The sequence below is a fragment of the Lampetra planeri genome, chromosome 58 (assembly GCF_965212315.1).
Source record: "Lampetra planeri chromosome 58, kcLamPlan1.2.h2, whole genome shotgun sequence".
Classification (NCBI taxonomy): Eukaryota; Metazoa; Chordata; class Hyperoartia; order Petromyzontiformes; family Petromyzontidae; genus Lampetra; species Lampetra planeri.
The window spans coordinates 4246834-4271566 of record NC_136164.1 but is presented as its reverse complement, the minus strand read 5'-3'; the positions used below and the strand labels follow the sequence as shown (position 1 = coordinate 4271566).

Here is a 24733-nt window from a genome sequence, read left to right as displayed (position 1 = left end):
TCATCATCACGTGGAAATTCATAGCGGTAGCCCAATACACCAAACGCGCGTCGATTTGAAATGTGGACGGGAAAAACCGGAGGACCCGGTGAAAAATCCACGCGACCACGGGGAGAGAGAAAACATGTAAGCTCCAAATTATACAAAAAACATCAGGGTCGGGGATAAAACCCACGACCTCCTATACACCAGGCGAGGGAGTTACCATCTAATCACCGCGGCCAGCCTAGGAGACCCTCAGTGGCCACGGCGCAAGGTGAACGCAGCGTCGGCCAAAAAGTGGGGATTAGCCAGCCGAAAGGAGGAGGGTGCCGTCGCTATGCGGGCTTTCCCATTTTACCGATTCGGGAGCAATTTATCAATTAGGCATAATGGGAACGTGACACCGGCAAACGTGGCCTACTACTCTTTCTGAAATAAAATCTCAGGACCCTTAACATCCACGGCGAAGTGGACGGCGTGTACTTTTTTAAATATTTTTTCCGTTACAGCAACCGCGGCACAAACCACGGTGCCTGCTCCTTGTCCGAAAGCGACCCGGGAAATATATTCAGTCAAAAAAAAAAGGAAATTAGGCTGCCCACCCCACCCGGGAGAAAAAGTCCGAATTTTGCGGCCACCGCGGGCCGAACCAAAATGAAGCATCTTCTTGATTCTTTCGGTAAAGTCACGTAGAAGGGAGATAATAAAATAATAAAAATAAAACATCATAAAATACAATTCTCACGACGTTTCGGCCACAACGCAAGCAGCCGTCCTCAGGTGAAGAACAGGGCTGTCGGAAAGACAGCGTCATTCCCTTCTACGTGACTTTACCGAAAGAACCAAGAAGATGAATCCCTGCAGTCACGAAAGCTTCAAATCGAAAACCAAAATCAAGCAGCGGGGCCGTGTCCTGCCCTTGTGTGTGACGCTCGCTGGCGCTCCACATCCCCGGGGGGCTTTCCGCGTGGACCCTCCGCTCACCTCGATGCTCTCCGTCTCCTGCAGGAAGCGCAGGCTGACCGACTCCAGTGCCACCTGCGGCCACTCGTGGAACCAGTCGATGGCCGTGCAGTTGACCACGGCCGGGAACTTGCGGGCGCGCACACGCAGCTTGTTCCCCACGGGAGAGAAGCACAGCGCCACCTGTGGTGCGGGGGGGGGGGGAGCGGCAAGGGAAGGGGGGTCTTGAGACTCATAAAAAAACTATAAACTAAACTATTTTAATTTTACCAAGTAAGGCATCACTGAGCTATATAGCTCTTTTTCAGAAGCGACATGGCGATCGCAAATGACAGCACCAATGCAGTGGCTTATCGTCATCGCGTGGAAATGTATATCAGCCAAAAAACTCTAAAATGCACGTTTATTCTAAATGTGGGGGGGGGGGGACCGGAGGACCCGGAGAAAGATCCACACGACCACGGGGAAAACATTAAAACTCCAAATACACAGCAGGCGTCAGGGTCGAGATGGAACGCACGACCTCCTGTATACCAGGCGAGGTAGTGAACCTCTTGCCACCGCGGCACCCCAGTGAGGCCGTCGGTTACGTTCTACGTTTTCTTTGAGCGATGAAAGGAAAGCGCGTCCGATCCCGCACCTCCAAATAGGAAAAGGCGCCCCAAGTCAGGTGTCGAACCCTGAGCGCTTCTCGCTGTGAGGCACGAGCGTTGACAGTGCGTCACCACCCTGCCGCCCATATTGCCTGCGCTGCCTCCTACAACCAGCCTTGCTACTCCACCGCATCCCGTCACCTTGAGGTTCCTGCGCACGCGGTCGATGAAGAACCTCCAGCAGGTCTCGCGCGTGTCCATGAGGCCGGCAGCCTTCACCTCGTTGCGCACGCTGCTGATGACGTTCTCCACCTCGTCGTCGGGGAACAGGTCCGGGATCTCGCCTGCGTACGTGCGAGGCAGGCCCCACCACCACCACCGCCACCGCCGCCGCAACAACAACAACGAACCGTCACATCACCACCTCCACCGCAACAACCGTCAGATCATCGCCACCGCAATAACCGTTACATCATCGCCTACACCACCACAACAACCAACACATCACCACCACCACAACAACCATCACATCATCGCCTCCACCACCACAACAACCGTCACATCACCGCCACAACAACCGTCACATCATCACCACCACAAAAAACATCACATCATCACTTCCACCACAACAACCGTGACATCACCACAAGGCAACACTGAGAGCACCTGACAAAATCTCCATATTGCTGATGACACATTTATATATTTACGCGATCTAACCCAAAAAAAAAAAACCTCTACTTTCACGTAATCGTTCGGCAAACGGAAGCCAATGCAGCTCGGCGAGCACCGGACGTACACGGCGTCGGATCTTGCAGTGCCCCATCACCGTCACGTGACAGAGAACGCTGCACACGCTGCAGCCTGCTCATGTGTTTTGCCAGGCGTGCCGTAGAGCTGCGAGTTGCAATTCGTCGGGCCTCGTCACCCAGGCTCACCCGAGGCCAGGAGGTCGTTGACCAGAACCAGGAACTTCTCATCGGCCACCTGGGCATCCGTCATCAGTAGCAAGGTGCTCAGGCTCTTCACGCCAGCCTTGATGTAGAGGTTCGCGAGGTCGGCCTACAGGGGACGGGAAAGGACCCACACAGCAAACGAGAATCTGAATCATTTCACCTCCTTTGCCAGTACCAAAATATAATAATAGGGGTTTTTCCCCTTTTTTCTGGCAACAAAACTGAAACCTTTATACAAGGAATCATGTCTGCATTAATCACAATTCTTGTGGTCAGAATCCAAGCAGAAAACATACTTTGATAATATATGCACTGTCTTTGAAACTGATTGGTCCACACCAGAGACAGCTTTCAGTTTTAAAGACAAAACATATATTATCAGAGTATGTTTTTTGTTTGCATTCTGACCACAAGTATTGTGGTTAATGCAGACATGATTCCTTGTAAAAGGTTTCAGTTTGGTGTTTTAACATCTCAACACACCTGTTTTGTTGCCATATAAAAGAGGAAAACCTATTCTCATATTTTGGTACTGGCAAAGGAGGTCCCATGATGCGTGTTTTTAATACACCGGTGATCACCCGTGCCGCTACGGTTCATTGCGGCGAGTAACGACGTCTTCAAAAAGCAACGGCGGCGCCGCCGCTTCCTCCTCTCCGAGCGAGCCGCTCGCGCGTTCCGAGATTCGGCGGCGAACGGGGACACCCACCCCACCCTGCGACTGGCGGGCAGCCTCGGAACGGCAAGGGGGTTAATTGCACGCCACGATAACCGAGCGGGCATCTCCTGAGCCGTGCCGGGGCTGGCTCGGCAAAGCCCCGGCGCGTCCCGGCTGCAAGGTTGAGAAAAAGATGTAACGGCGGCGGCCCAGCGGAAGCAAGCCTCACCTTAAGGTCAGGGATGCCGTAGCCCTTCTTGAGCGTGATCTGGAAGACCTCGATGGAGCTGATGAACGCGGCCAGGCGGGTGAGGCTCTGCTTCCCGCTGCCCCCGACGCCGACCAGCAGCGCGTTTCCGCGCGGCGACTCCAGGATGCGGTTTATGCGGCAGCTGCTCCCCCCCGTCCACCGCGCGAGAGCACAAAAACAGCTTCGAATTGTTGGTGTGGTGTTTGTTATTCCCCCAATGTTTCATCCTGATCCTGCGATCGGCGTCACGTCATGCGAGACCAAGGATCCATTCGGGAAACTCTTGCGAAGCAATGCAACCCATTGGGTGCAAAAAGTGCCCGTGGAAGCGGATATCATTGAACTACTTTCGAGATCCCTTCAAGTGACGTCTTGTTCACAGGGTAAACGGGCCAGAACTGCCCACCTGCCCCGAGTCAAACTGATCATTTGAATTCTCAGAGCTGGTCAGTGGTGGCCGGACAATCAACACAAATCAACACCCGAGGGCCCAGGTGGTCTAATCACGGCGCCATCACAAAGCCCTGAATTCTGAGCGGTTCACCATCAATGCGCAGGGCCCATTAATCCGGCGGCGAGGGCTCTTCACGTCCGCGGCAAAATAACCTACCCGATGCGAGTCGTGTGGTGGCGCGGGGAGGGTTTGGGTGGACCGGGTACATGACCCAACAGGCAGGCGGGGGACAGGGGGTGGTAAACCAAAACAGGCCGAATTGTGAACGTCGAGGGTTTACTCTCCAACACGCCAGTGTGGCTGAACTAGTAACTGGCACTTTTGTTTACGTGGCAAAACCTGTCTAATTGGCTGCGCCGGGTGGTCGCGGGTTGAACGACACATTTAAATTTGCACGATCGATCTAAAAAACAAAATAAATCCCCTGACTGAACCGCGCGTCCAAAGATCTCCCCGTATAGGCTTAACAAACTGTTGAGGCAAGTGCTGTTAATAAGTAGCACCTATGAAGGCCGGCATGGCAGACGAGAGGGTGGGTGGCCAGCACGACCCCTGGCCGCCTTTGTCTCCCTAGTGACGATGTTTACACACTGCACCAGGTAATGATTTAGGCTGAGTCGAGCTTGGGGAGGCCGAGGACCGGTTTAGATAATCGTCACTGGTGCTGGTGGCCGTGAGCTGGAATCAAACTCGGGTCGCCGGGTTCGCAGCACACCGCGCAAGCCTCTACTAGACCACCGCTCCCCACACAGCAAACACACGGGCGCACGCGTACACAAGCACGCTCGCAAAGACATGCGCGCGTGAAAATACACGCGCGCAAGCATGACAAAGACACTCGCAAGTACGCATGCAAAGATACACACGTGCGTGTGTTTGCACGCACATGCGGCCACGCTCACAAAGACATGCGCACTCGCACGCACGCAAAGATACACACGCGCGTGCAAACACACGCACGTGCGCATGCACATGCGGTCACGCTCACAAAGACACGTGTACACGCACGCACTCACTCACGCAAAGATACACACGCGCATGCAAGCACATGCACGTGCGCACGCACATGCGGCCACGCTCACAAAGACACGCGCACTCGCACGCACGCAAAGATACACACGCGCGTGCAAACACACGCACGTGCGCACGCACATGCGGCCACGCTCACAAAGACACGCGCACTCGCACGCACGTACATGTGGGCCATGGCGTCCTCGAAGAGCACCAGGCTCATGACGGCGTTGGTTTCGTTGTAGTTGTCCAGGGCCTCCACGAGGATGCGGTTCAGGGACTCCCAGCTGGCCGCCGGCAGGTACTTGGGCTCGCCCACGCCGCTCGCAAAGTGGCAGAAGATGTTCATCTGCTGCGCCTGCGCCAGGGTCTCGTCTATGTCCTGGAGGGCAGCGCGGGAATTGAAAACGGTGTCGTATTTGTAATTAATTTATTACTTTTTTACTTTCGATTTAAAGCTTTCGTGACTGCAGGGATTCATCTTCTTGGTTTTTTCGGTAAAGTCACGTAGAATGGAAATAATAAAATAATAAAAATAAAACATCATAAAATAATTCTCACGACGTTTCGGCCACAACGCAAGCAGCCGTCCTCAGGTGAAGAACAGGTCTGTCGACTCTGTCTTATCGACAGACCTGTTCTTGTCTTATCGACAGACCTGTTCTTCACCTGAGGACGGCTGCGTGCGTTGTGGCCGAGACGTCGTGAGAATTATTTTATTATGTTTTATTTTTATTATTTTATTATTTCCATTCAACGTGACTTTACCGAAAAAACCAAGAAGATACTTTTCAACTTTCACGTGAGGGCGAGTGGTGGGCGAATGGCACGCACGGTGGCGTTTGCGGAGCCACCGCCGCACCGATCTCTGTCGTCTCGTAGCGTTTGCGAGCGAGCCACGCGCTCAAGAGCCGATCTAAAGTAGGGCACGCGCGCCCGCTTCACCGTTTACCAACTTTCAGGAACTACGAGCACAAAAAAAAATGAAAACGAATATTGAAGTATCGATCGGCGGTACGGGAGCCGATGCGCGTGTGTCGGCAGAAAACGCGTTGGGACATTCGCTTTATGCGTAAGTTTGTGGCGATGGACGCTTTGATCAGCGTGGCCACTTTCCAACAGGGTGAGTCCCTAACAGCACCACAACTTTAGACTGAAGTTTCATTCCCATTGGATCACCTTTACGAGAGTCAGCACGACCCCCCCGCATTGCACACGTGTGCAGAGCCAAACTAAAGTAAACTATTTTAAATTTTACCAGGTAAGGCCCAGAAGCGACCTGGCCACAGATAATAGCTCAACAAAGTGGCTTCTCGTGTGGAAATTTACAGTGCCCAAATACTCTAAACGCACATTGATTCTAAATGTATAGGGAAAAACTGGAGGACCCGGAGAAAAATCCACGCGACCACGGGGAGAAAGGACGTGCAAACTTCAAATATGCAGCAGGCGTCATGGTCGGGATCGAACCCACGACCGTATACCAGGCGAGGTAGTCAACATTTCGCCACCGAAATGTTCGCAGTAAAGAGTGACCGCCACGCGACGGCCGCGACGGTGAGCACTTTCCGCCCGTCGGCGACTCACATCGTAGAACCTCTTGACGGTGTCGACCTGGATCTTGTCAAAGTTCTGGAAGTCCTTCTCGTCCAGCATCTTGTCCCGGTAGACGCGGTTCGACTCGTGCAGGTAGAGCTTCATCAGGTCCTGGGGCACCTTGATGCACTCGGGCGTGGAGAATAGGATGCCCTGGCGACACGGACATGGCAAACAGATCGATTACGCAAGACGTGGCCCAGTGGGGCTCAGGAGTGGATACTAAAACTACTAAACTATTTTTGTTTATTTTAGCAGGTAAAGGCCACACTGAGCTATGTAGCTCTCTGTTTCAGATGCGACCTGGCCATCACAGATGATAAGCCAACCAAGTGGGCTCATCATCATCACGTGGACATTTCTAGCAGCCAAATAACTCCGAACGCGTGACGTCGATTCTAAATGTGGAGGGGGAAAAAAAACCCACGCGACCACGGGGAGAAAGGCACACACACTCGAAATATACAGCAGGCCTCAGCGGGGTCGAGATCGAACCCGCAACCTCCTGTTTCCCAGGCAAGGTAGTTAACAGCTCGCCACTGCGCACATTGTTTATTCTAAATGTGGAAGGGGAAAAAACTGGAGGGACCCGGAGAAAAAAACCACGCGACCACGGGGAGAGAGAGAGACACGCAAACTAGAAATATACAACAGGCCTCAGCGGGGTCGGGATCGAACCCGCGACCTCCTGTATACCAGGCGAGGAAGTTAACACCTCGCCAACCGTGGCGCACCTGGAAAACGTTGGAGAGGTCGCGCAGGTTGAAGATGTAGTGGAACTTGACGGCCGTCGGCAGGAAGGCCGAGGACACCTTCTGGTGCAGCGCTAGCGCCAGGCCCACCAGCGCCGGCACCGTCTTCTGCACGGCCGCAGGGAAGCTGCTGCCACGCAAGTGCTGCCCCAGGATGGAGCTGTAGATGCTGGACAGAGCCTCGGAGCCCGGGAAGGAGAGCGCAAATACGCAGAAGTGGCGCTGCGGGAGGTAGGCGGGAGGTGGGGGGGACAATGACGGGAGGACGTGCGGTGTTCCCTCGTTTATCCCATCGATGTTTACACACCACTGCACCAGGACATCATTTGAGGCTGAGTCGACCGAGGGGAGGCCCAGGACCGGTTCAGATTTATCGTGTGGCCGTGAGCAGGAATTGAACTCGGGTCTCTGTCGGGTTTGCAGCGCAGCAGCGCGCTAACCGCTGTGCCACCGCTCCCCCCCATTGATGAAGGCAAAACCAATACCCGCCATTCACCACTAAGTGACGGTGACGTCACCGTGACGCCTGTGCCAGGCCAGGTGAACCTTGAGGCCACGTGAAGTGTCGAAGGCTCGCCGACAGGAAGTTACGGGACGGACCCAGGTGCCATGGGTTGACTGACTGAGATGACTGGCAGACGCACCAGCTGTACCCCCTACTGTGCCAAATAGGGTTTCGCTCGTTGTTGTGATCATCGCTCCTCTAGAGACCCCAGAGGGACAGGCGTTTATGACGCCTTCTGGCCAAACTCCATCTGGCAGAGCTAGAATGAACCCTCCCTCTCGGGGGTTCCTCCAGGGAACAGGGAGAACACAGCGATTGATGAAGCCGCCCACGGACACACACGCACTCACTCACTCATTCACGGCAGTGGTCCAAACATCACAATTCAGCGGGACTCTAGCGACGAGAGAGAGAGAGTCCCGAGACTCAGCGAGCCACAGCGGTGACGTTTTAAACCGCATCGTCTGGAGGACGAAACTGGCGCGTGACGGCAAGGCGACGTCCAGCATACCGCCCCTCTCCCCAGCACCACAGGCCGACTCGCCGCTCCGCGAGATTCTACACACGACTTTCCTCGCCTCACCACGCGACGCCGATTGCACGATCGGGGATAACAGAAGCAGGAATCGGGAATCTATACTCTTTAGTTCTTTCGGTAAAGTCACGTAGGAAAGAAATAATAAAAGGTACAAAAATAAAAATAAAAATAATTAAATCTAGCTCTCTGCAGCTCTCTTACTCATTCCAGCAGTTGCTTCTGCCTGTGGTGGTCCCACCTGATGGAGAGCGCTTGTGTTGCCTCCAAAACGTCGTGATTTAATTTATTTAAATTTTTCACCTACGTGACTTTACCGACAGAACCAAAGAGTAATGGATCCTTGCAGTCACGAAAACTTCAAATCTAGAATCGGGAATCTTTAGACTGGAAGAATCCGACGATCTGTAAAGCTCTTTTACCACGAATGTCCATTCGGGGCACGGGGGTGGGAACGTTACACAAGAAGCTACACAACAACAGGAGTGCAAAGTACAGGAAAGATTGGCGTTGGGAAGACACCGAGACTATGCACTATTCAATCCAGATTGAAAACTCATTTCCTTAGAACTGCTTTGTATGTTTAGTTTGTTGTCCTTCCCCCGCACCTCCGATTAGCACGGCTGGCTACATACGGTGCAAAAGATCTTCTTGGTTCTTTCGGTAAAGTCACGTAGAAGGGAGGTAATAAAATAATAAAAAATAAAACATAATAAAATAAATCTAGAATTATTTTATTATTATTTTATTATGTTTTATTTTTATTATTTTATTACCTCCCTTCTACGTGACTTTACCGAAAGAACCAAGAAGATGAATCCCTGCAGTCACGAAAGCTTTAAATCGAAAGGTGCAAAAAATGTTCAAGATACGTACAAGTCACTAAAAATAAATAACATTGGGGGGAAAAGTTAAAAAATAATATCTCCTTTCAAGAATCTACTCTACTCGGCGCATCGATCAAACGTCAATTCTCCCTGCCTAAGGCAGAAGCGTCTGCGATTGGGAGGGGGGATTGGGTTGGTAGGGGGGTAGTGTCGGGGTGGAGGGGGGGGAACGGCACCTGGAGACGCGAGTTGATGGTGAAGCTACCGGCGGTGGGATTCATGCAGGCCACGTACTGCACGTTGTGAATCTCCTTGAGGCTCAGCTTCTGACGGTCGTACCTGCGCACGGGGGGCAGACGCACGCGTCACGTGCCGTCGTCACGCTCGCGACGCAGCGGTGATCGGCGGCGCGCGTGGAACACGGTGCGGGAGGGTGCCGCCACGGTGGTGGAACGGTTGGCAACGCTGAACTTGCGACGCAGATGACCCACCCCCCCCCCCCCCACGTCCTACCGGTTCGTTTTGATCTCCCGGCGCGATGGGAGATCAAAACGAAAAATGCAAAGCGCGTTGTTCGGGAAAATGGAAGGAACCGGCAGGAGAGGAAGACCTAACAGAGACATCAGGTGCTAGAAGGATGTGGTGCACTACTTCAGCATATCGGCACGAGACAGAGGAAACCTCACGTGCTATCTGCCCCATGGATCGTGATTGTGATGGTGGTGATGATGAATAATAATAATAATGATAAGAAATTATTTTACAAACAAAACTTTTTTTTTACTATCAATTGAAAAGATAACTTTTAATCTTCTTGGTTCTTTCGGTAAAGTCACGTAGAATGGAAATAATAAAATAATAAAAATAACACATAATAAAATAATTCTCACGACGTTTCGGCCACAACGCAAGCAGCCGTCCTCAGGTGAAGAACAGGTCTGTCAGAAAGACAGCGTCTTTAATGTCCCGGGATGACTTATAGATTTGCTTCCACGAAAGAGACTACCTGGGAACAGAACCAGCAAACAGGCGGCAAACCCTAGCGCCACGGCGTCGCGAGCCCCAACGGCCCGGCTCGAAATCCGCAGGGGCCGGGAGCGCCGCTGCTGTTCCACCTCCACCTCCCCCCCCTCCCGCTCACCAGTGGTTGTAGTCCAGGTGCTGGCGGATGAGCGTGTGCGGTTGCACCGTGCCGTAGGCGTCCACCTCGGGCATGTTCATGTCGTCCACAAAGTAGACCAGCCTCTTGGTGCCCGGCGGTCCGTAGTTGCGGCCCGCTTTCTTCTCCAGCGGCTTCTCCAGCACGGCTGGGGGGCAGCGGGCAGCCACGGCCGTGTCACTCTCGTGCTCACATGTCCTCTTTATTGCACTCGCTGGGTTGCACTCCCTCGTCGAGGAAGCCGCTCTCCTCCTATCTTACAGTTACATGCTAATTTCTCACATTAACATCACGCTAATCTCTCACATTAACATCACGCTAATCTCTCACATTAACATCATGCTAATTTCTCACATTAGCATCATGCTAATCTCTCACATTAACATAGCCACTTCCGTGCCCTCGTCCAGGAGGCCACTCTCCTCCTATCTTACAGTTGCATGCTAATTTCTCACATTAACATCACCAGCCCTGGCCACTTCTTTATGACCCTTGGGCTACACCCATTTCAAACCTTTAAAACAGTCTGCCTCAGCAGCAGACCACGCTTTCCCACCTGATGACGGATTCTTGTGTTGCGCCCGAAACGTCGTGGTTTATTTTTATTTTATACCTACGTGACTTTACCGAAATAACCAAAGAGTAATAACGATAATAACAATAACAACGAACGTTAGTTTGTGTTTGCTAGAGCCGCCCCTCCTTTACGCCGGGGCGTCTTAAGAGCGCTACAAGTTTGTTGTCCTTCCCCCCGCACCTCCGATTCGCCCGGTTGGCTACGTACGGTGCGAAAGAAGTTCAGCATACACACTTACATTAGCGCAGTTGGCCACGTACATTGTGAAAGAACTTCAACATACATACGTACATAAAGCTATCGTGCCGTGCAGCCCAAACACAAATATGATCATTACACACAAAGCGCTTGCCACAAATGAACCGCAACACCTCGCTGATCTGGTCAAGGAGCATAATCCATCATACGGCCACCGGTCATCCTTGCAGCAGCAGCAGCAGCGGCGGCAGCGGCGGCAGCAGCAGCAGCAGCTTTTGGTTACCCGTCGAAACAAAGACGGTGGGCACCGCATCGCGCACTTTCAGATGCGCTTCTGCGGCCATCTGGAATGCTGTTCCTTCCGATGTTAGGAAGCCACTGGAGCTATTTACTTTTAAATAATCTATTTTGTTGTCCTCGCACCTCCGATTAGAATAGAATGAATTTTGATTTAAAGCTTTCGTAACTGCCGGGATTAATATTCTTGGTTCTTTCGGTAAAGTCAGGTAGAAGGGAAATAATAAAATAACATTAATATATATATATTATATTTATAGAATGGAATGGTTGGCGACGTATGTTGCGAAAATAAGCTCAACATACATACGGAGGTAAATCTTCTTCCTCCCTATGGCTGATTTACATGCAGAGCAACAATTACAGTTTGACAGTGTGGGTGAACGACATCGCATATCAACATCTCAGGGTGATTCATAATCAACGTTTTTGTGTCGTAACCTTCCACAAATAGTTCACGCTTCAACACACCGGTGTGTTGAAGCATGAACTATTTGTCTTTTGTCAACGTGACACTTTTTTACTGATTGGCCGTGTCGGGTGGTGGAGGGTTACGACACATTTATAAATAACGCGATCAACCCCAAAAACGTTGATTATGAATAATATTGGTCGCAAAAGCCTACGTGTTAATCTCAGGGTGACTAAAAATGTGCACGCAAGAGCCTTCTGTCAATCCATTAGCCACGCCCCTGGCCCTGCTTGGCCTCCAGCAAGATTCGGCCGGCGTTTCGTGGTTTGGCTCCGGCTCGGCACGGCAACCGCTCAGCGGCAACCCCCCGCCCCGGTACCACGACGGCCCCGGGCTTGGCACGGCTCGGGTGTGCCAGTGGAAAAGGAGCAGAAGCCCCGGGCTCCTTACCCTGCAGCATGGCGGAGGTGGTGTAGTAGTTGAAGGGCACGTTCTTCACCGCGTAGGCGTCTCCGTCCAGCGCCGACAGCTTGTCGCCCACCAGCACCGACTTGCCCGTGCCGGCGCCACCCACCAGCATGACGGGCCGCCGGCGCTCCATCAGCAGGTCCATGAGGAAGCGCACGCGCATCGTCTCCATCGTGTGCACCATGCACGCCTGCGAGACGCGTCGGCGACGGACCAACAGCGACACATTTCTCCTTATCCGCCGAGCACACTCGACCATTTTTTTACGTTAACAGGTAAGGCCCCCCTGAGCTGTGTAGAAGCGCACATGGCCATCACAAATGATAGCCCAAGCAAGTGGCTTATCGTCGTGCGGAAATGCGCGGCAGCCCAAATACTTTGAACGCGTGACGTCGATTCCAAAAGTGGAGGGGGAAAACCGGAGGACACGGAAAAAAATCCACGCGACGACGGTGAGAACATATAAACAACAGGCGTCAGGGTCGGGATCGGACCCACGACCTCCTGCATACCAGGCGAGGTAGTTGGTAGTTGAAATAATTGAATGAGAGGTTTCTCGAGGGCCCCCCCCCCCCAAATAGGGAACTTTGGCCTACTCCCCACGGCGGCCAGACGTTTTGCAAGCAGCGGGAGTACCGACACGCGACCTGCTGACCGACCGACCGTCGTGCCTCACCTGAAGGGGAATCTCCGGATCCAGCTCGAACTTGGGGATGAGTTTTGTCCACTGCTCGAACTTTTTGCTCTCGGGGTCAATGTAGTAGTCGAAGACGGTGCCCTGCGACGGGAACTTGATGGTCTTGAACTCGGTCACCCACCACTTGCTGAACTCCGTGCGGTAGTCAACGAGCTGCGGGGGGGCAGGGTTCGGGGAGGTCAGCTTGGTAACGTCCGGGCACTGGGCGCGGTCGCTCGTCGCAGCCTCAGGGGTGATCGTCGCCGACGTTTCACGGACACCGCGGTTCGACACGAGAGGGAGAGCAATGTTGTTGCTGCTGCTGCTGAGTGGGAGAGGGGCAGGTGGTGCGGCGGATGGCGCGCTTGCGCTACGAACCCCGGCGACCCGAGTTCGATTCCCACGGCCACCAACACCGGTGACGATTGTCTAAACCGATCGTCTGAACCGGTCACGGGACTTCCCTAGCCTCAAATGAGTACCTGGTGCAGTGTGTAGTAAACATCACCACTGGAGAGAGGCCGAGCGTGGTGTTGGCCACCCACCCCCTTGTGTGCCGTGCCGGCATTCATAGAAGTGCTACATAGGTGCTGTACGGGGGGGATCCGTGTCTCTGTCTGATCCCAATTGAATAATTTGCGAGGACATTTCATAATTTGTCAAATTTTGGACCGTGGCGCCGGCTCTTCCGTGAACAACGTCTTGGGATCTTTAACTTCAACTGCATTGACCTTCCCCCGCACCGCCGATTAGCGTGGGTGGCTGCATACGGGGCGAAAGAAGTTCAACGTACATACGAGTCACGAAAAATAAATAACATTGGGGGGGAAAGACGAAATTTGTTTTTATCTTTTAAAGAATCTACTTCATTCGTTGCATCGATGAATTGCGGATCGTTGCCCCCGCGCCGACGCGAGTGCAATCGTTTCACTTGCCCCGCCCCCCACCCCCGGCACGCCCAACTCACCTGGTCCTGAAACATTGCTCCGCCGAAGGCCCACACGGTGGCAAAGACGAAGTAGAGCTCGTACAGCTCCTTGGGGCTGTCGGGCGGCGCGTTGGTGGGCGTGAGAAGGCACTCCAGCAGGTGGCACAGCATCTGCACCATGCTCTGCTCCGGAATGGGAATGATCTTCTTGAACCTGCAAATACGTGGGGTCACGCACGCACGCATGCCAGCGGTCGACGCAGAGGTGTCAGAAGTGCCGATGGGAGACCTGTTCGTCCTGCAGGAACCCATGTTGACCGACGCTCAACTCACTAACTCACGTGGGGCACAAATCCACCACAGCCCTCATCCCCGTCGTCGTCGTCATCATCATCATACGTGCTACTCGCTAACACCACTTTCTCCAAAATTCTACTGAGGCTATACGGGGCGGTGGGGGGAGGAGATCTCTGTCTTTGTTTAGTTTGTTACCGCGTGCGTAGCGTGTCCAGGCACATGGGCAGGTATTTGTCGAAGAGGATGCTGAGGTTGGCCCGCTCAGACTGCACCTCCCGCCCGTCCACCCAGCTGCTCACCGGCGGGTTCCACCCCAGGTCCGCCTGGTTGATGTAGAGGATTCCTGCAAGGGTCACAAGGCGACATTAGCCCACAAAGAGTCGCCGGACGGGGAGGGGCGGGTGGATGTTGCGACCGGGTGAGAGCCCATGTGGCACCTTCGTTCAGCGCGGTTGGCTACGTATGGTGCGAAAGAAGTTCAACATACACACGTAAATACAAGACAAAGACAAAGATCCCCCGTATAGACTTGACAGACTGTCGGGGCAAGTGGTGTTAGCGAGCACCTATGAAGGCCAGAACGTTGCACGAGGGGGTGGGTGGCCAGCACCACACCCAGCCGCCTTTGTCTCCCTGGTGGCGATGTTTTTACGCACCGCACCAGGTACTCATTTGAGGCTGAGTCGACCTAGGGGAGTCCCAGGACCGGTTCAGATAATCGTCACTGTTGTTGGCCAATTTCGTAGCGCAACGTAACGCTAACCGTTACACCGCCACTCCCACGTACATATGTAGTGACATAGGACGTCACTACTGTGTCGGCCCGTACGAGGGCTAGGGGCCCCAAGGGGGTGCCTGGGGGGTCACGTGGTGGAGGGACCCGGACCTTCCCGTGAGGTGGGGGAAGGGAAGCGTGGCCTGGGAAGGGAGGCGTGGCCTGGGCAGAGCCGGCCACGCCTGGGCGGAGCCGGCCACGCCAGAGCGGATATAAGCGGGGTGTGGATGCAGAGCGAGGTGGTTGTACTCCGAAGTGAAGACGACATCATCGGTCCTCAAGTCCCGGGTCGTCGTCCTGGGCCAGGCAGCCCGCAGCCTGCCTGGTCCACTCTGTGTCGTGTTCCAGAGTGTTAGTGAGTTGAGGAAGGTGGTCACCACCTCATGTACAGTGTTATATTACTTACCGTTTAATAAATAGTGTTGCCTCCAAGCTGTGTGTGTGTGCACCTAATTCGAGCCCACTACACATACACACGCGCACACACAGACACACACCGGCTCTGGAGACGGTGGCTGGCGTCGCCGTGCGGAGGTGGCTGATCTCAAACAGGAGTCGCATCGTGGGGTTGAGAGGGATCCGCTCGTTGCTGGCCAGCGTCAGCACCTGGCGGTCAAGCGAGGACACGTGGCCGTCACACTCATTCATCGGCCGATGACTAAAATAAAATGACATCATATGTACTGTGCAAAAACGGTTCGACGTACATACGTGCAAATAAACCGAGCCGATCAGAGCCGCCACGTCCGGCCTCGCCTCACCTTGTTGTCATCCATCACCGTGTTGAGGGACTCGATCCACATGGGGTCGATGTCTCCATCCAGGACGATCCACTTGGGCCCGTCGTGCGAGATGTTGGCCAGGTCGCGCATGATCGTTGAGAAGAGGCCTGGGGGAGGGAGGCGGAAGCGGCAGCCAAGAATGTACCGCGGTGGCGAGATGTTAACTACCTCGCCTGGTATACAGGAGGTCGTGAGTTCGACCCCGACCCTGACGTCTGCTGTATATTTTACCAGGTAAGGCCCACTGAGCCGTAACAGCCCTTTTTCAGAAGCGACCTGGCCACAAATGATAGCTCAACGAAATGGCTTATCATCATGTGGACATTTATAGCAGCCAAATACTCTTAAAAACATGATTCTAAATGCGGTGGGAAATCCCGGAAGACCCGGAGAAAACCCCACACGACCACGAGGAGAGAGAGAGAACATGCAAACTCCAAATATACAGGTGTCACGGTCGGGATCGAACCCACGACCTCCTGTATACCAGGCGAGGAAGTTAACATCTCGCCACCGTGCCATCCTTGTTCAGGAGGGCCCTGCTACCTTCCCGTGTTTGACCAATTCGATTCATGAGCGTTTGGCTCCACGTGCGAGAAAACCAGGAGCACCCAAAAGAAAACACCACGTCGGCGAGGGGAACAACACCGAAAAAGCTCCACACAGATAGATGTCATCCAAAGGCTCAGTCCGGTGAGTGGATCGAATCTATCTGTGGACCGCACCGCCCGTTGCCGTGCCTCCGTCTCCCGGAACCACGCGGCCTCACGGCCACTGAGCCTGTTTGGCTACGCGCGACAAAACACAAGGGGGTTTCATGTCAGGGCCCCGGCGTGCAAATCTGTTCTCACATTCGCGAAGCACGCCTATAATCGCGTGCCACGTTATCTCATAGTGTAAATGCTTACCCCGAGCTCTCAATACTCTGATGGTGCATTGTCTTTGAGTTGTACGCCTTTTGGCGTCATCTGGTCCAACACCAATGGAGACTAGGCTCTAAGAAAAGCTGTCTCGGGTGTGGACCAATCAACTTCAAGGACAGTGCATATCATTATCATCATCAAAGTTGTTTCTTTTTGTTTGCATTTTTACTGCTTGTGTTGTGGTTATTGCAAACATGATGCCTTGTATAAAGGTGTCAGTTTTGTACCAGTTGAAAGGGGTAAAAACCTATTACCTCGACACATTGTCAAGCCATTGGTTCAGCTCACGAACTTCTTTCGCAACGCACATAACCAACCGTGCTCATCGGAGGTGCGGGGTAAGATTGTGTGTTCGACCGCTGATGTTACAAAGAGGTTACTCAAAAGCGACGAGATCATTTTTGACCTTCGACATCAACCCCCCCCCCCCCCCCGTACCGTCTTTCCACTCGCGGGTCGCCGGATTGATGATGCCAAACAGCTCATCGTTGGTGACCGCCTTGGGGTTGAGGTCGGCCCAGACGGGACGTCGCCGCGCCAACTGGTAAGTGCGGTACAGCGAGCGCAGCACCTGCGACTTGCCCGTGCCGGCGCCGCCCACCACGAACACCGAATGCCGCACTGCCAGCAGCTCCTCCAGCTGCACCACCTGCGGGTGGGCGCACGCGGGGAGGTGGTCGCGGTTTAATCTGGGGGTGCCGCGGTGGCGAGAATGAAACTGATGATTTTATTTCGATTTAAAGCTTTCGTGACTGCAGGGATTCATCTTCTTGGTTCTTTCGGTAAAGTCACGTAGAAGGGAAATAATAAAATAATAAAAATAAAACATACTAAAATAATTATCACGACGTTTCGGCTACAACGCAAGCAGCCGTCCTCAGGTGAAGAATGAAACACCACCAAGCTTGGAGCGTATATTTAAGCTGGGTTGGAGGTGCTCTTCTTCCGCCTCCACCTCCAACCCAGCTTAAATATACGCTCCAAGCTTGGTGGTGTTTCATTCTTCACCTGAGGACGACTGCTTGCGTTGTGGCCGAAACGTCGTAAGAATTATTTTAGTATGTTTTATTTTTATTATTTTATTATTTTCCTTCTACGTGACTTTACCGAAAGAACCAAGAAGATGAAACTGATGATGTTCAAGTCTGCTTTGAAAAGCCATCTCTTTAAAGTGGCCTTCCCTCTCTCTAGTTTGGTCGGTTGGACCCCTGGTTCTGATTTTTGTTTCCTACTTTTCATGCTTTGCACATTGCGATCCTGGGATGGAATGAACATTGTCAATTATAATTATTATTAGCTACGTCGCCTGGTATACAGGAGGTCGTGGGTTCGATCCCGACCATGACGCCTGCTGCTGTATATTTGGAGATTGCGTCTCTCTCTCTCTCTCTCTCCCCGTGGTCAGGTATATTTTTCTCCGGGTCCTCCAGTTTTTCCCTCCACATTTAGAAACGTGCCTTGAGAGTATTTGGATGCGATAAAGTTCCAAGCGACAAGCCACTTTGTTGAGCTACCATTTGTGGAAAAACAGGTAATAGCCCATGTTGAACTTCTTTCGTACCGTACGTAGCCAACCGTGGTAATCAGAGGTTTGGGGAAAGGACAACAAACTAAACACAAAAAGAAGTTCTAAACAAATGAGTTTGTCAATCTAGACGATGATTTAAAAGTTGCGTAGCTCCCATTTGACTTCGACGCGCGTGTAGAGTATTTGGCTGCTATCAATTTCCACGTGATAATAAACCACTTCGTTGGGCTTTCATTTGTGACAGCCAGGTGGCTTCAAAAAAAAATCTACATAGCTCAGTGGGGCCTTACCTGGTAAAATAAAAATCGCTTAATATTGCTCCCTGCTGAGATTCAGCGAGGCCTTACGGGGCAAACAAGCAGAGTAAGAACAACAATCAATAAACTCCGCTCGCTACCTTGAGAACAAAGTTGTCCTCCGCCTGAAGTTTCAGGTCGAGCACCGACTCCTTGACGGCTCGCTCGAACTCGGGGTCGCGCTTGCGAGGGACGTCCAGAGCGGGGAAGAGGTCTCCGATGAGGCCCATGAAGACGGGCAGGTCGTCCGTCACGATCTTGGGGACGTTGAAGTCGCGCAGGGCCCTCATGAGCACCTGGTCCTCGGGGCGGTCCGGGTCGCTGCGCTTGAGCGAGCCGGCCACCACCAGCACGGACTTGATCGCGCGCAGGCCCCAGTCGTAGTGGTCCTGGGAGACAGCGAGCGGGAGACGGAGAAATAGGTGCGTGCGTTTTGCGTGGGTGCTCGCTAACACCACTTGCCCCAACAATATGTAACGGAACACATATATAACCTCTTACTACGGCATCTCTCTCCCACTTCAGCAGAAAAAAAAATATTTTTCTTGTTGTGGTTTTCCCACCTGTTGATGATTGCTTGTGTTGCAATCGAAACGTCGTGATGTAATTTATTTTATTTTATACCTACGCAACTTTACCGAAAGAACCAAAGAGTATGGATCCCTGCAGCCAAGAAAACTTCAAATCTAGATTAATATGTAATTGCTTTACGGGGGTATCTTTGTTTTTTCGCTCGCTAACAGCACATTCTTGCGGAAGGAGCTGGTAGGAACGTTGGGTTGCTCGGTCAATGGCCAGGGTCAACGGCGGCGTGGTGTATTCCGCAAATATGCCCGACTGTCAGGGCGGGCACAAGCCGGCGTGAGTAGGTGAAACGTTGAGTTTTATAAGGGCACCACGGGGTGACCAGCCCCTCCCCACCCAGCCCCACCCTCCCCACCCAGCCCCACCCATACCCTCCCTCCCCACCCAGCCCCTCCCTGCACAACGGACGGACGGACACAATAATTCCCTGTGGGCTGGTGTAACCAGGAGGTTCCTACCAGTACAATAGTTTACATCGCATGAATGGCCGCAATGTTCCGCGACCGGGAAGCCCACCTGCTTGGAGAGCAGCTCCTTGCACAACTGGTAGAGCGTGATGAACTTGCGTGCCAGCAGCCGCGCCTCGATGAAGCCCTCGGCCACCAGCATGATCTCACAGATGAGCTCGAAGTCCGGCACCACCATCGCGCACGGCCTGCACACAACCGCCCAAAGAACAAAGATCGCCCCCCCCCCCGTGTAGCCTTTAATGGACTGTTGGGGCTGTTAGCGAGTAGACACCTATGAAGGCCGGCATGGCACACAGGGCGGCCTCCCCTTTTCGTTTTTTCACCGTCTCTTTGTCCACGACTGATTTTTTTTAATTTTACTTTGTGGGTTGTGCGATGACAAACTGCAAACGAGCTTGACATTTCGATCTGTGACGACGTGTTAGCGTGATTTTGCCATGCGATCCTCACTGGGCCCGTTCGGGGCTGGGTCCAAAAAACACAAATGGGGTCGCCGGTGACGAGGATTCTTCTTAAGGGGGCTGACGAATATGTGGATGGGACTTAAGGCCAACCGAGAACGTCAAAAAGCAATGAAGCGCACACGTTAGAGCTGACAAAATATTGGGAAAGTAATTTCCCCACGCAGTCCGGCCCCCCTACCGTCCCTCGGAATGGGCATTTGCCCTACGGTCTGCTGCTCCGATGGCCCAGTCCGGGGGCCTGGCCCTCGCCCACTGAGACTCTCCTGGTCACACGAGGGGGGGCCCAACAGCCGTTCCCACGGTCACCTGAAGAGGGCCTTGAGGTTCTCGGGCAGCTCGGTGCGGCCGGCGTAGCCCGGGTTCATGGTGATGAAGATGCCGACCGATGGCACCAGGTTGATCTCTTCGCCTTGGAAGTTGAACCTCTTCTTCTTGTCCCGAATAGCGTCTTGAATGCATTTCACCTGCGAGCCGCACCTCTGGTTAGCGCGGCTGGCTTGCGTGCGCACGGCGCGAAAATAAGTTCAACGCACGTGCGTACGTACGTACGAGCACGGATGCTCTCGTAACGTGGCATCACCGTGCCCTGCATGCGTCACGCACCCGGCCCTGGCATCAGACCGCCAGGGCGGTGGCGCAGTGGTAAGGCTCGCGCCTTGTAGCAAGAAGGCCCTGGGTTCAATTCCTGTCTCGGGTGCATTCCCGTATGGAGTTTGTACGTTCTCTCTCTCTCCCCCTGTTCTGCATGGGTTTTCTCTGGGTCCCCCGGCTTCCTCCCATAGCTAAAACAAACATACAATGTAACTGGCATTGGCCAAACATCCGAATTCTGAAAAATTACCTGCAAATTATTCAATCGGGATTCTTTAGACTGGAGGAATCTGATGAGCAATAAAGCTCTTTGACACAGATCTTCAGTAAGGGCACGGGGTCAGAACGTCAGAACAACAAACAATACACAAACACGATAGGAGTGCAAAGTACATGAGAAGTAAACAAATCACCTAGACACACACAAATAAATCGACACCATCCGACCAGACAAAGCCCCACTGCAATCACTGCCCTCCACTGGCAAACTAATGCACCAAGTAGCTACTCCAAATTCTACAACTCCTGGTCACTTAAGTTCTCTAACAGGGCCGGATTAAGGTTATTGTAGGCCCCTAGGCACTTCTGTTGCGTAGGCCTCTAGCGATAACTTCCTACAGTTGGTGCTGCTGCCCCAGTCACGACTGCCGCCACTGTCACTCCGCTTGCTTCACCACGGTACTTCGTCCAGCCGCCGGATAGATTTTGTTACTGCTGATACGCTCCATTGTTTCGTCTGTGCCCTCATTCGATGGGAGCGCGCCGTGTGCCGCGGGTAAGCGGATTTTATTTTAAACGCTGTGCCTATCCTTGCTATGTAAATGTATTTATTCAATCTTGGTTACATTTTTGATCGTACAAAAAAAGAACGTGGTCAACACTTTTTTTTCGTTGGCCCTTTAGTTTGCAAAAACTATGAAAACTAAAGGGGCCTTGGGCCTAAGTAAAGGGCCTAGGGGCCTACGAAGAAATGCCCACTGTGCCTCTTGAATACGGCCCTGCCTGCTAAAGCAAACTAAACACTGAAACGTGAACTTTCTTTCATGTAGTCATTGGCCACCTGCCTCAGACCATCCACGCGCTCGCTCGCTACGCTTGAGAAACCCCGGCTTAACGGAGAAGCATTATCATCTTTCACGACAATCAAAGTTATTTGAATGCTTACTGAGACGTAAAAATTGCTGCTCTTAAAAAGGACGGGGGGGGCGGACAACGAATATAATTTTCCATCGCGTCATTCTTGTCACCGTCGCTGCCAGCCGTGTCCAAGTGAACGCTTTGGGCACAGGGCATCGTCAGCCTTCAAGAGAGAGGAGGCGGGGGTAGCTCATGGCTCGGAGCAATGAACCAGCACCACTGAAAACCTGGGTTCGAGTCTGGGTTTTAACCAACATTGCTTAAAGTGTTGTGAGGTCACCGCATCGCGCGGCGCTTTCACATGCGCTTCTGCAGCCGTCTGGAACGCTCTTCCCTTCCGATATTAGGACGCCACTGGAGCTGTGCACTTTTAAATCATCTAGTTTGAAAACTCATTCCTTCAGAACTGCTTTCTGTGTTTAGGTTGTTGTCCTTCCCCCGCACCCGCCCGATTAGCACAGTTGACTACGTATGGTGCGAAAGAAGTTCAACATATATACGTACGGGGTGATGGGCACTCTCAGGTCACCAGTAACAGTATCGAAACAACATTAACCTTGGTTTGGCTAATTTGGCTATACTCCAGCTCTGAGAATTAATATATCAGTTTGACCGTCACGCGAAGAATATTTCTCTCATATGCGGAGCCGGAGTGGTGTTTAAACACCAGTCCCTGTGCCCTCTCCAGAGGTCAACTTGAAGTGATTTTCAGAGGCAGCTCGGTGACATCCACTTCCGCGGGCCCTTCTCAAGTTTGGCGAGAGACCTGAATGGATTTTATGTCCTCAGTGCCGTTACCAGGCAGCTGCCGGGCCGTTCGACTTGCCCGGACCTGCCGCTCTCTGTCACTTCTCCAAACATTATCCCCCCCCCCCCCCACAGCGTGCCTCGCACTCGCCCTGCCTACGCAGCAGCAGCAACAGCCGCCCTCCTCCAAGCTCCCCCACAGCGAACAAAGGAGGCACGGAGAGGCACCGCTTGGCAAGCCACTTGAGTTGGCACCCGCTCGTGCCGGTCTCAAAGGGACAGGGTGCACTTGTTGAGTTCACTTGACTTTCTCTCCGACCGTCGTGCTCGCGCGGGCGAACCTGAGCCCCCCGCACGCGCACGAACGGTCGTCGCTGATCCGACTCGGTTGCTTTGATGTACACGAAATAAACGAGCGAAAGGTCTTTCTTCCCTTTTGCTTTGGCTCCACACCGGTGATGGATTGTCTGGCATATGTATAGTGACTTGTACAAAGGAACGATGTTGTAGACGGGCTAGAGAGCTGAACTTTGGTACAAATTGTAGTCGATTCTATGCTTGTAAATTAGACATCTGGAAAAATTGGAAAACCAACATTTTCGTGACAAACATTTGTGCAGGAAATGTAATTTATATTTTATTTTTTGGTTTTGTTACGCTGAACTCTGCCGTTGCGAATTTTAAATAATCTAGATTGAAAACTCATTTCTTTTCAACTGATTTTTGTGTTTAGTTTATTGTCCTTCCCCAGCAACCTCCGATTAGCACTGTTGGCTCCGTATGGTGTGAAAGAAGTTCAACATACATACCTACAAAGTCTGAACCGGCTGTTTGAACAAATGCGACTGGAGAAAGAATATGTGTCTAAATGCTTGCATGTGTGTACGCTGAACTTCCTTCACACCGTACGTAGCCAACCGTGCTAATCGGAGGTGGTGGGAAACAGCAGCGGGAACGGACTCGACCTTGTCGCCTGTCGCCGGACTCGCGCTGCGACTGCCACGCTCCACTGCGTGTGAATTCATTTACGCGTGGCCTGACCAACGGTGGGCTTAACCCTCTCCCGTTCCGAGACATCTGCAGCGAGTCGCAGGGTGTGTCTGTCCCGTTCACCGCTGAATCTCGGAACGCACGAGCGGCTCGGCATTCATTTTATTTAGAGGCGTAGCAGCGCCGTCGTTTTTAAAGACGTCGTTACTCAACGTAGAAAACTGTAGCGACAAGACCGCCGCACTCCACGACAGCTGGCGCAAAACTGTGCCACACGCCAGAGGTCGCAACCGGGTGCCCGATACCCGTACCCTACCCGATACCCGGCTACCCGTACCCGGCCGGGTACGGGTACGGGTAAGGAATCAAAACCCGTTTGCGACCTCTGCCACACGCCCCTCCCGCATGACGTGCGTAATAACTCTGTGATAGCTATTTATTTTTTTAATAACTCTGTTGCTATTATTCTCGAGGAACTGCCAAAGTGGTGTAGCGGCTCAGCAGAGCACTGGACTCGCAATCCAGAGGACACCGGTTTGACTCCATCTCCTGGCAGTTGTCGAAATAACGGCACGGTAAAGTCGATCGGCAGGGCCGCGTGTGGTGGGGTAAACTGTGGGTCCCTGCACTCGATCTCTAACAAGTCTCGTCAAACGTGAAAGGATAGATATTCATATTCTTAGGTTTTTTCGGTAAAGTCACGTAGGTAATTTTTTTTAATTTAAATTAATAAAAGTAAAATAAAAATAAAATAAAAATCACGACGTTTCGAAGGCAACACAAGCTTCCATCTTCAGGTGGAAACGTCGTGATTTTTATTTTTTACCTACGTGACTTTACCGAAAAAACCTAAGAATATGAATCCTTGCAGTCACGAAAGCTTCAAATCTAGAAAGAAGTGAAAGGATAGACCCAATGCCCCCTCTGAAGTTCGCTCAAACGGGGGCCCTTCCATCAGCGTTGGCGTGAGCGAGCAATGGCAGGGCTGCACCTTCATGCCACTCGAGGGTAGCTCTGTGAAATCCACTTCTGCGAGGCATTCTCTAACACTAGAAGGTCGTGGGTTCGATCCCTACCCTGACGCCTGCTTGGAGTTTGCATGTCTCTCTCTCCCCGTGGTCACGTGGATTTTTTCTCCGGGTCCTCCGGGTTTTTCCCTCCACATTTAGAAACGTGCATTGAGAGGATTTGGCTACGATAAATTTCCAAGCGACAAGCCACTTTGTTGAGCTACCATTTGTGGACAAACAGGTAATAGCCCATGTTGAACTTTTTTTCGTAACGTACGTAGCCAACCGTGCTAATTACTCTAGATGATTATTTAAAAGTTGCGTAGCTCCCATTTGACTTC

General features: G+C 52.5%; 1 protein-coding gene across 1 annotated transcript in view; it reads right to left on the bottom strand.

The window, feature by feature from the left end:
- Positions 1–24733, bottom strand: part of DNAH9 (dynein axonemal heavy chain 9) — a 98308-nt gene that overhangs the window by 28621 nt on the left and 44954 nt on the right. The window contains exons 34-52 of the mRNA XM_078618661.1: positions 20224–20381; positions 19500–19638; positions 18500–18787; positions 17013–17223; positions 15631–15758; positions 15367–15475; positions 14290–14437; positions 13837–14011; positions 12870–13043; positions 12176–12383; positions 10224–10389; positions 9319–9421; positions 7198–7437; positions 6455–6616; positions 5053–5249; positions 3382–3544; positions 2477–2600; positions 1740–1882; positions 967–1128 (exon numbers count right to left, since the gene is read on the bottom strand). Of these exons, the coding sequence (XP_078474787.1) occupies positions 967–1128; positions 1740–1882; positions 2477–2600; positions 3382–3544; positions 5053–5249; positions 6455–6616; positions 7198–7437; positions 9319–9421; positions 10224–10389; positions 12176–12383; positions 12870–13043; positions 13837–14011; positions 14290–14437; positions 15367–15475; positions 15631–15758; positions 17013–17223; positions 18500–18787; positions 19500–19638; positions 20224–20381 (3198 nt within the window). The remainder of the gene's footprint in view (positions 1–966; positions 1129–1739; positions 1883–2476; positions 2601–3381; positions 3545–5052; positions 5250–6454; positions 6617–7197; positions 7438–9318; positions 9422–10223; positions 10390–12175; positions 12384–12869; positions 13044–13836; positions 14012–14289; positions 14438–15366; positions 15476–15630; positions 15759–17012; positions 17224–18499; positions 18788–19499; positions 19639–20223; positions 20382–24733) is intronic.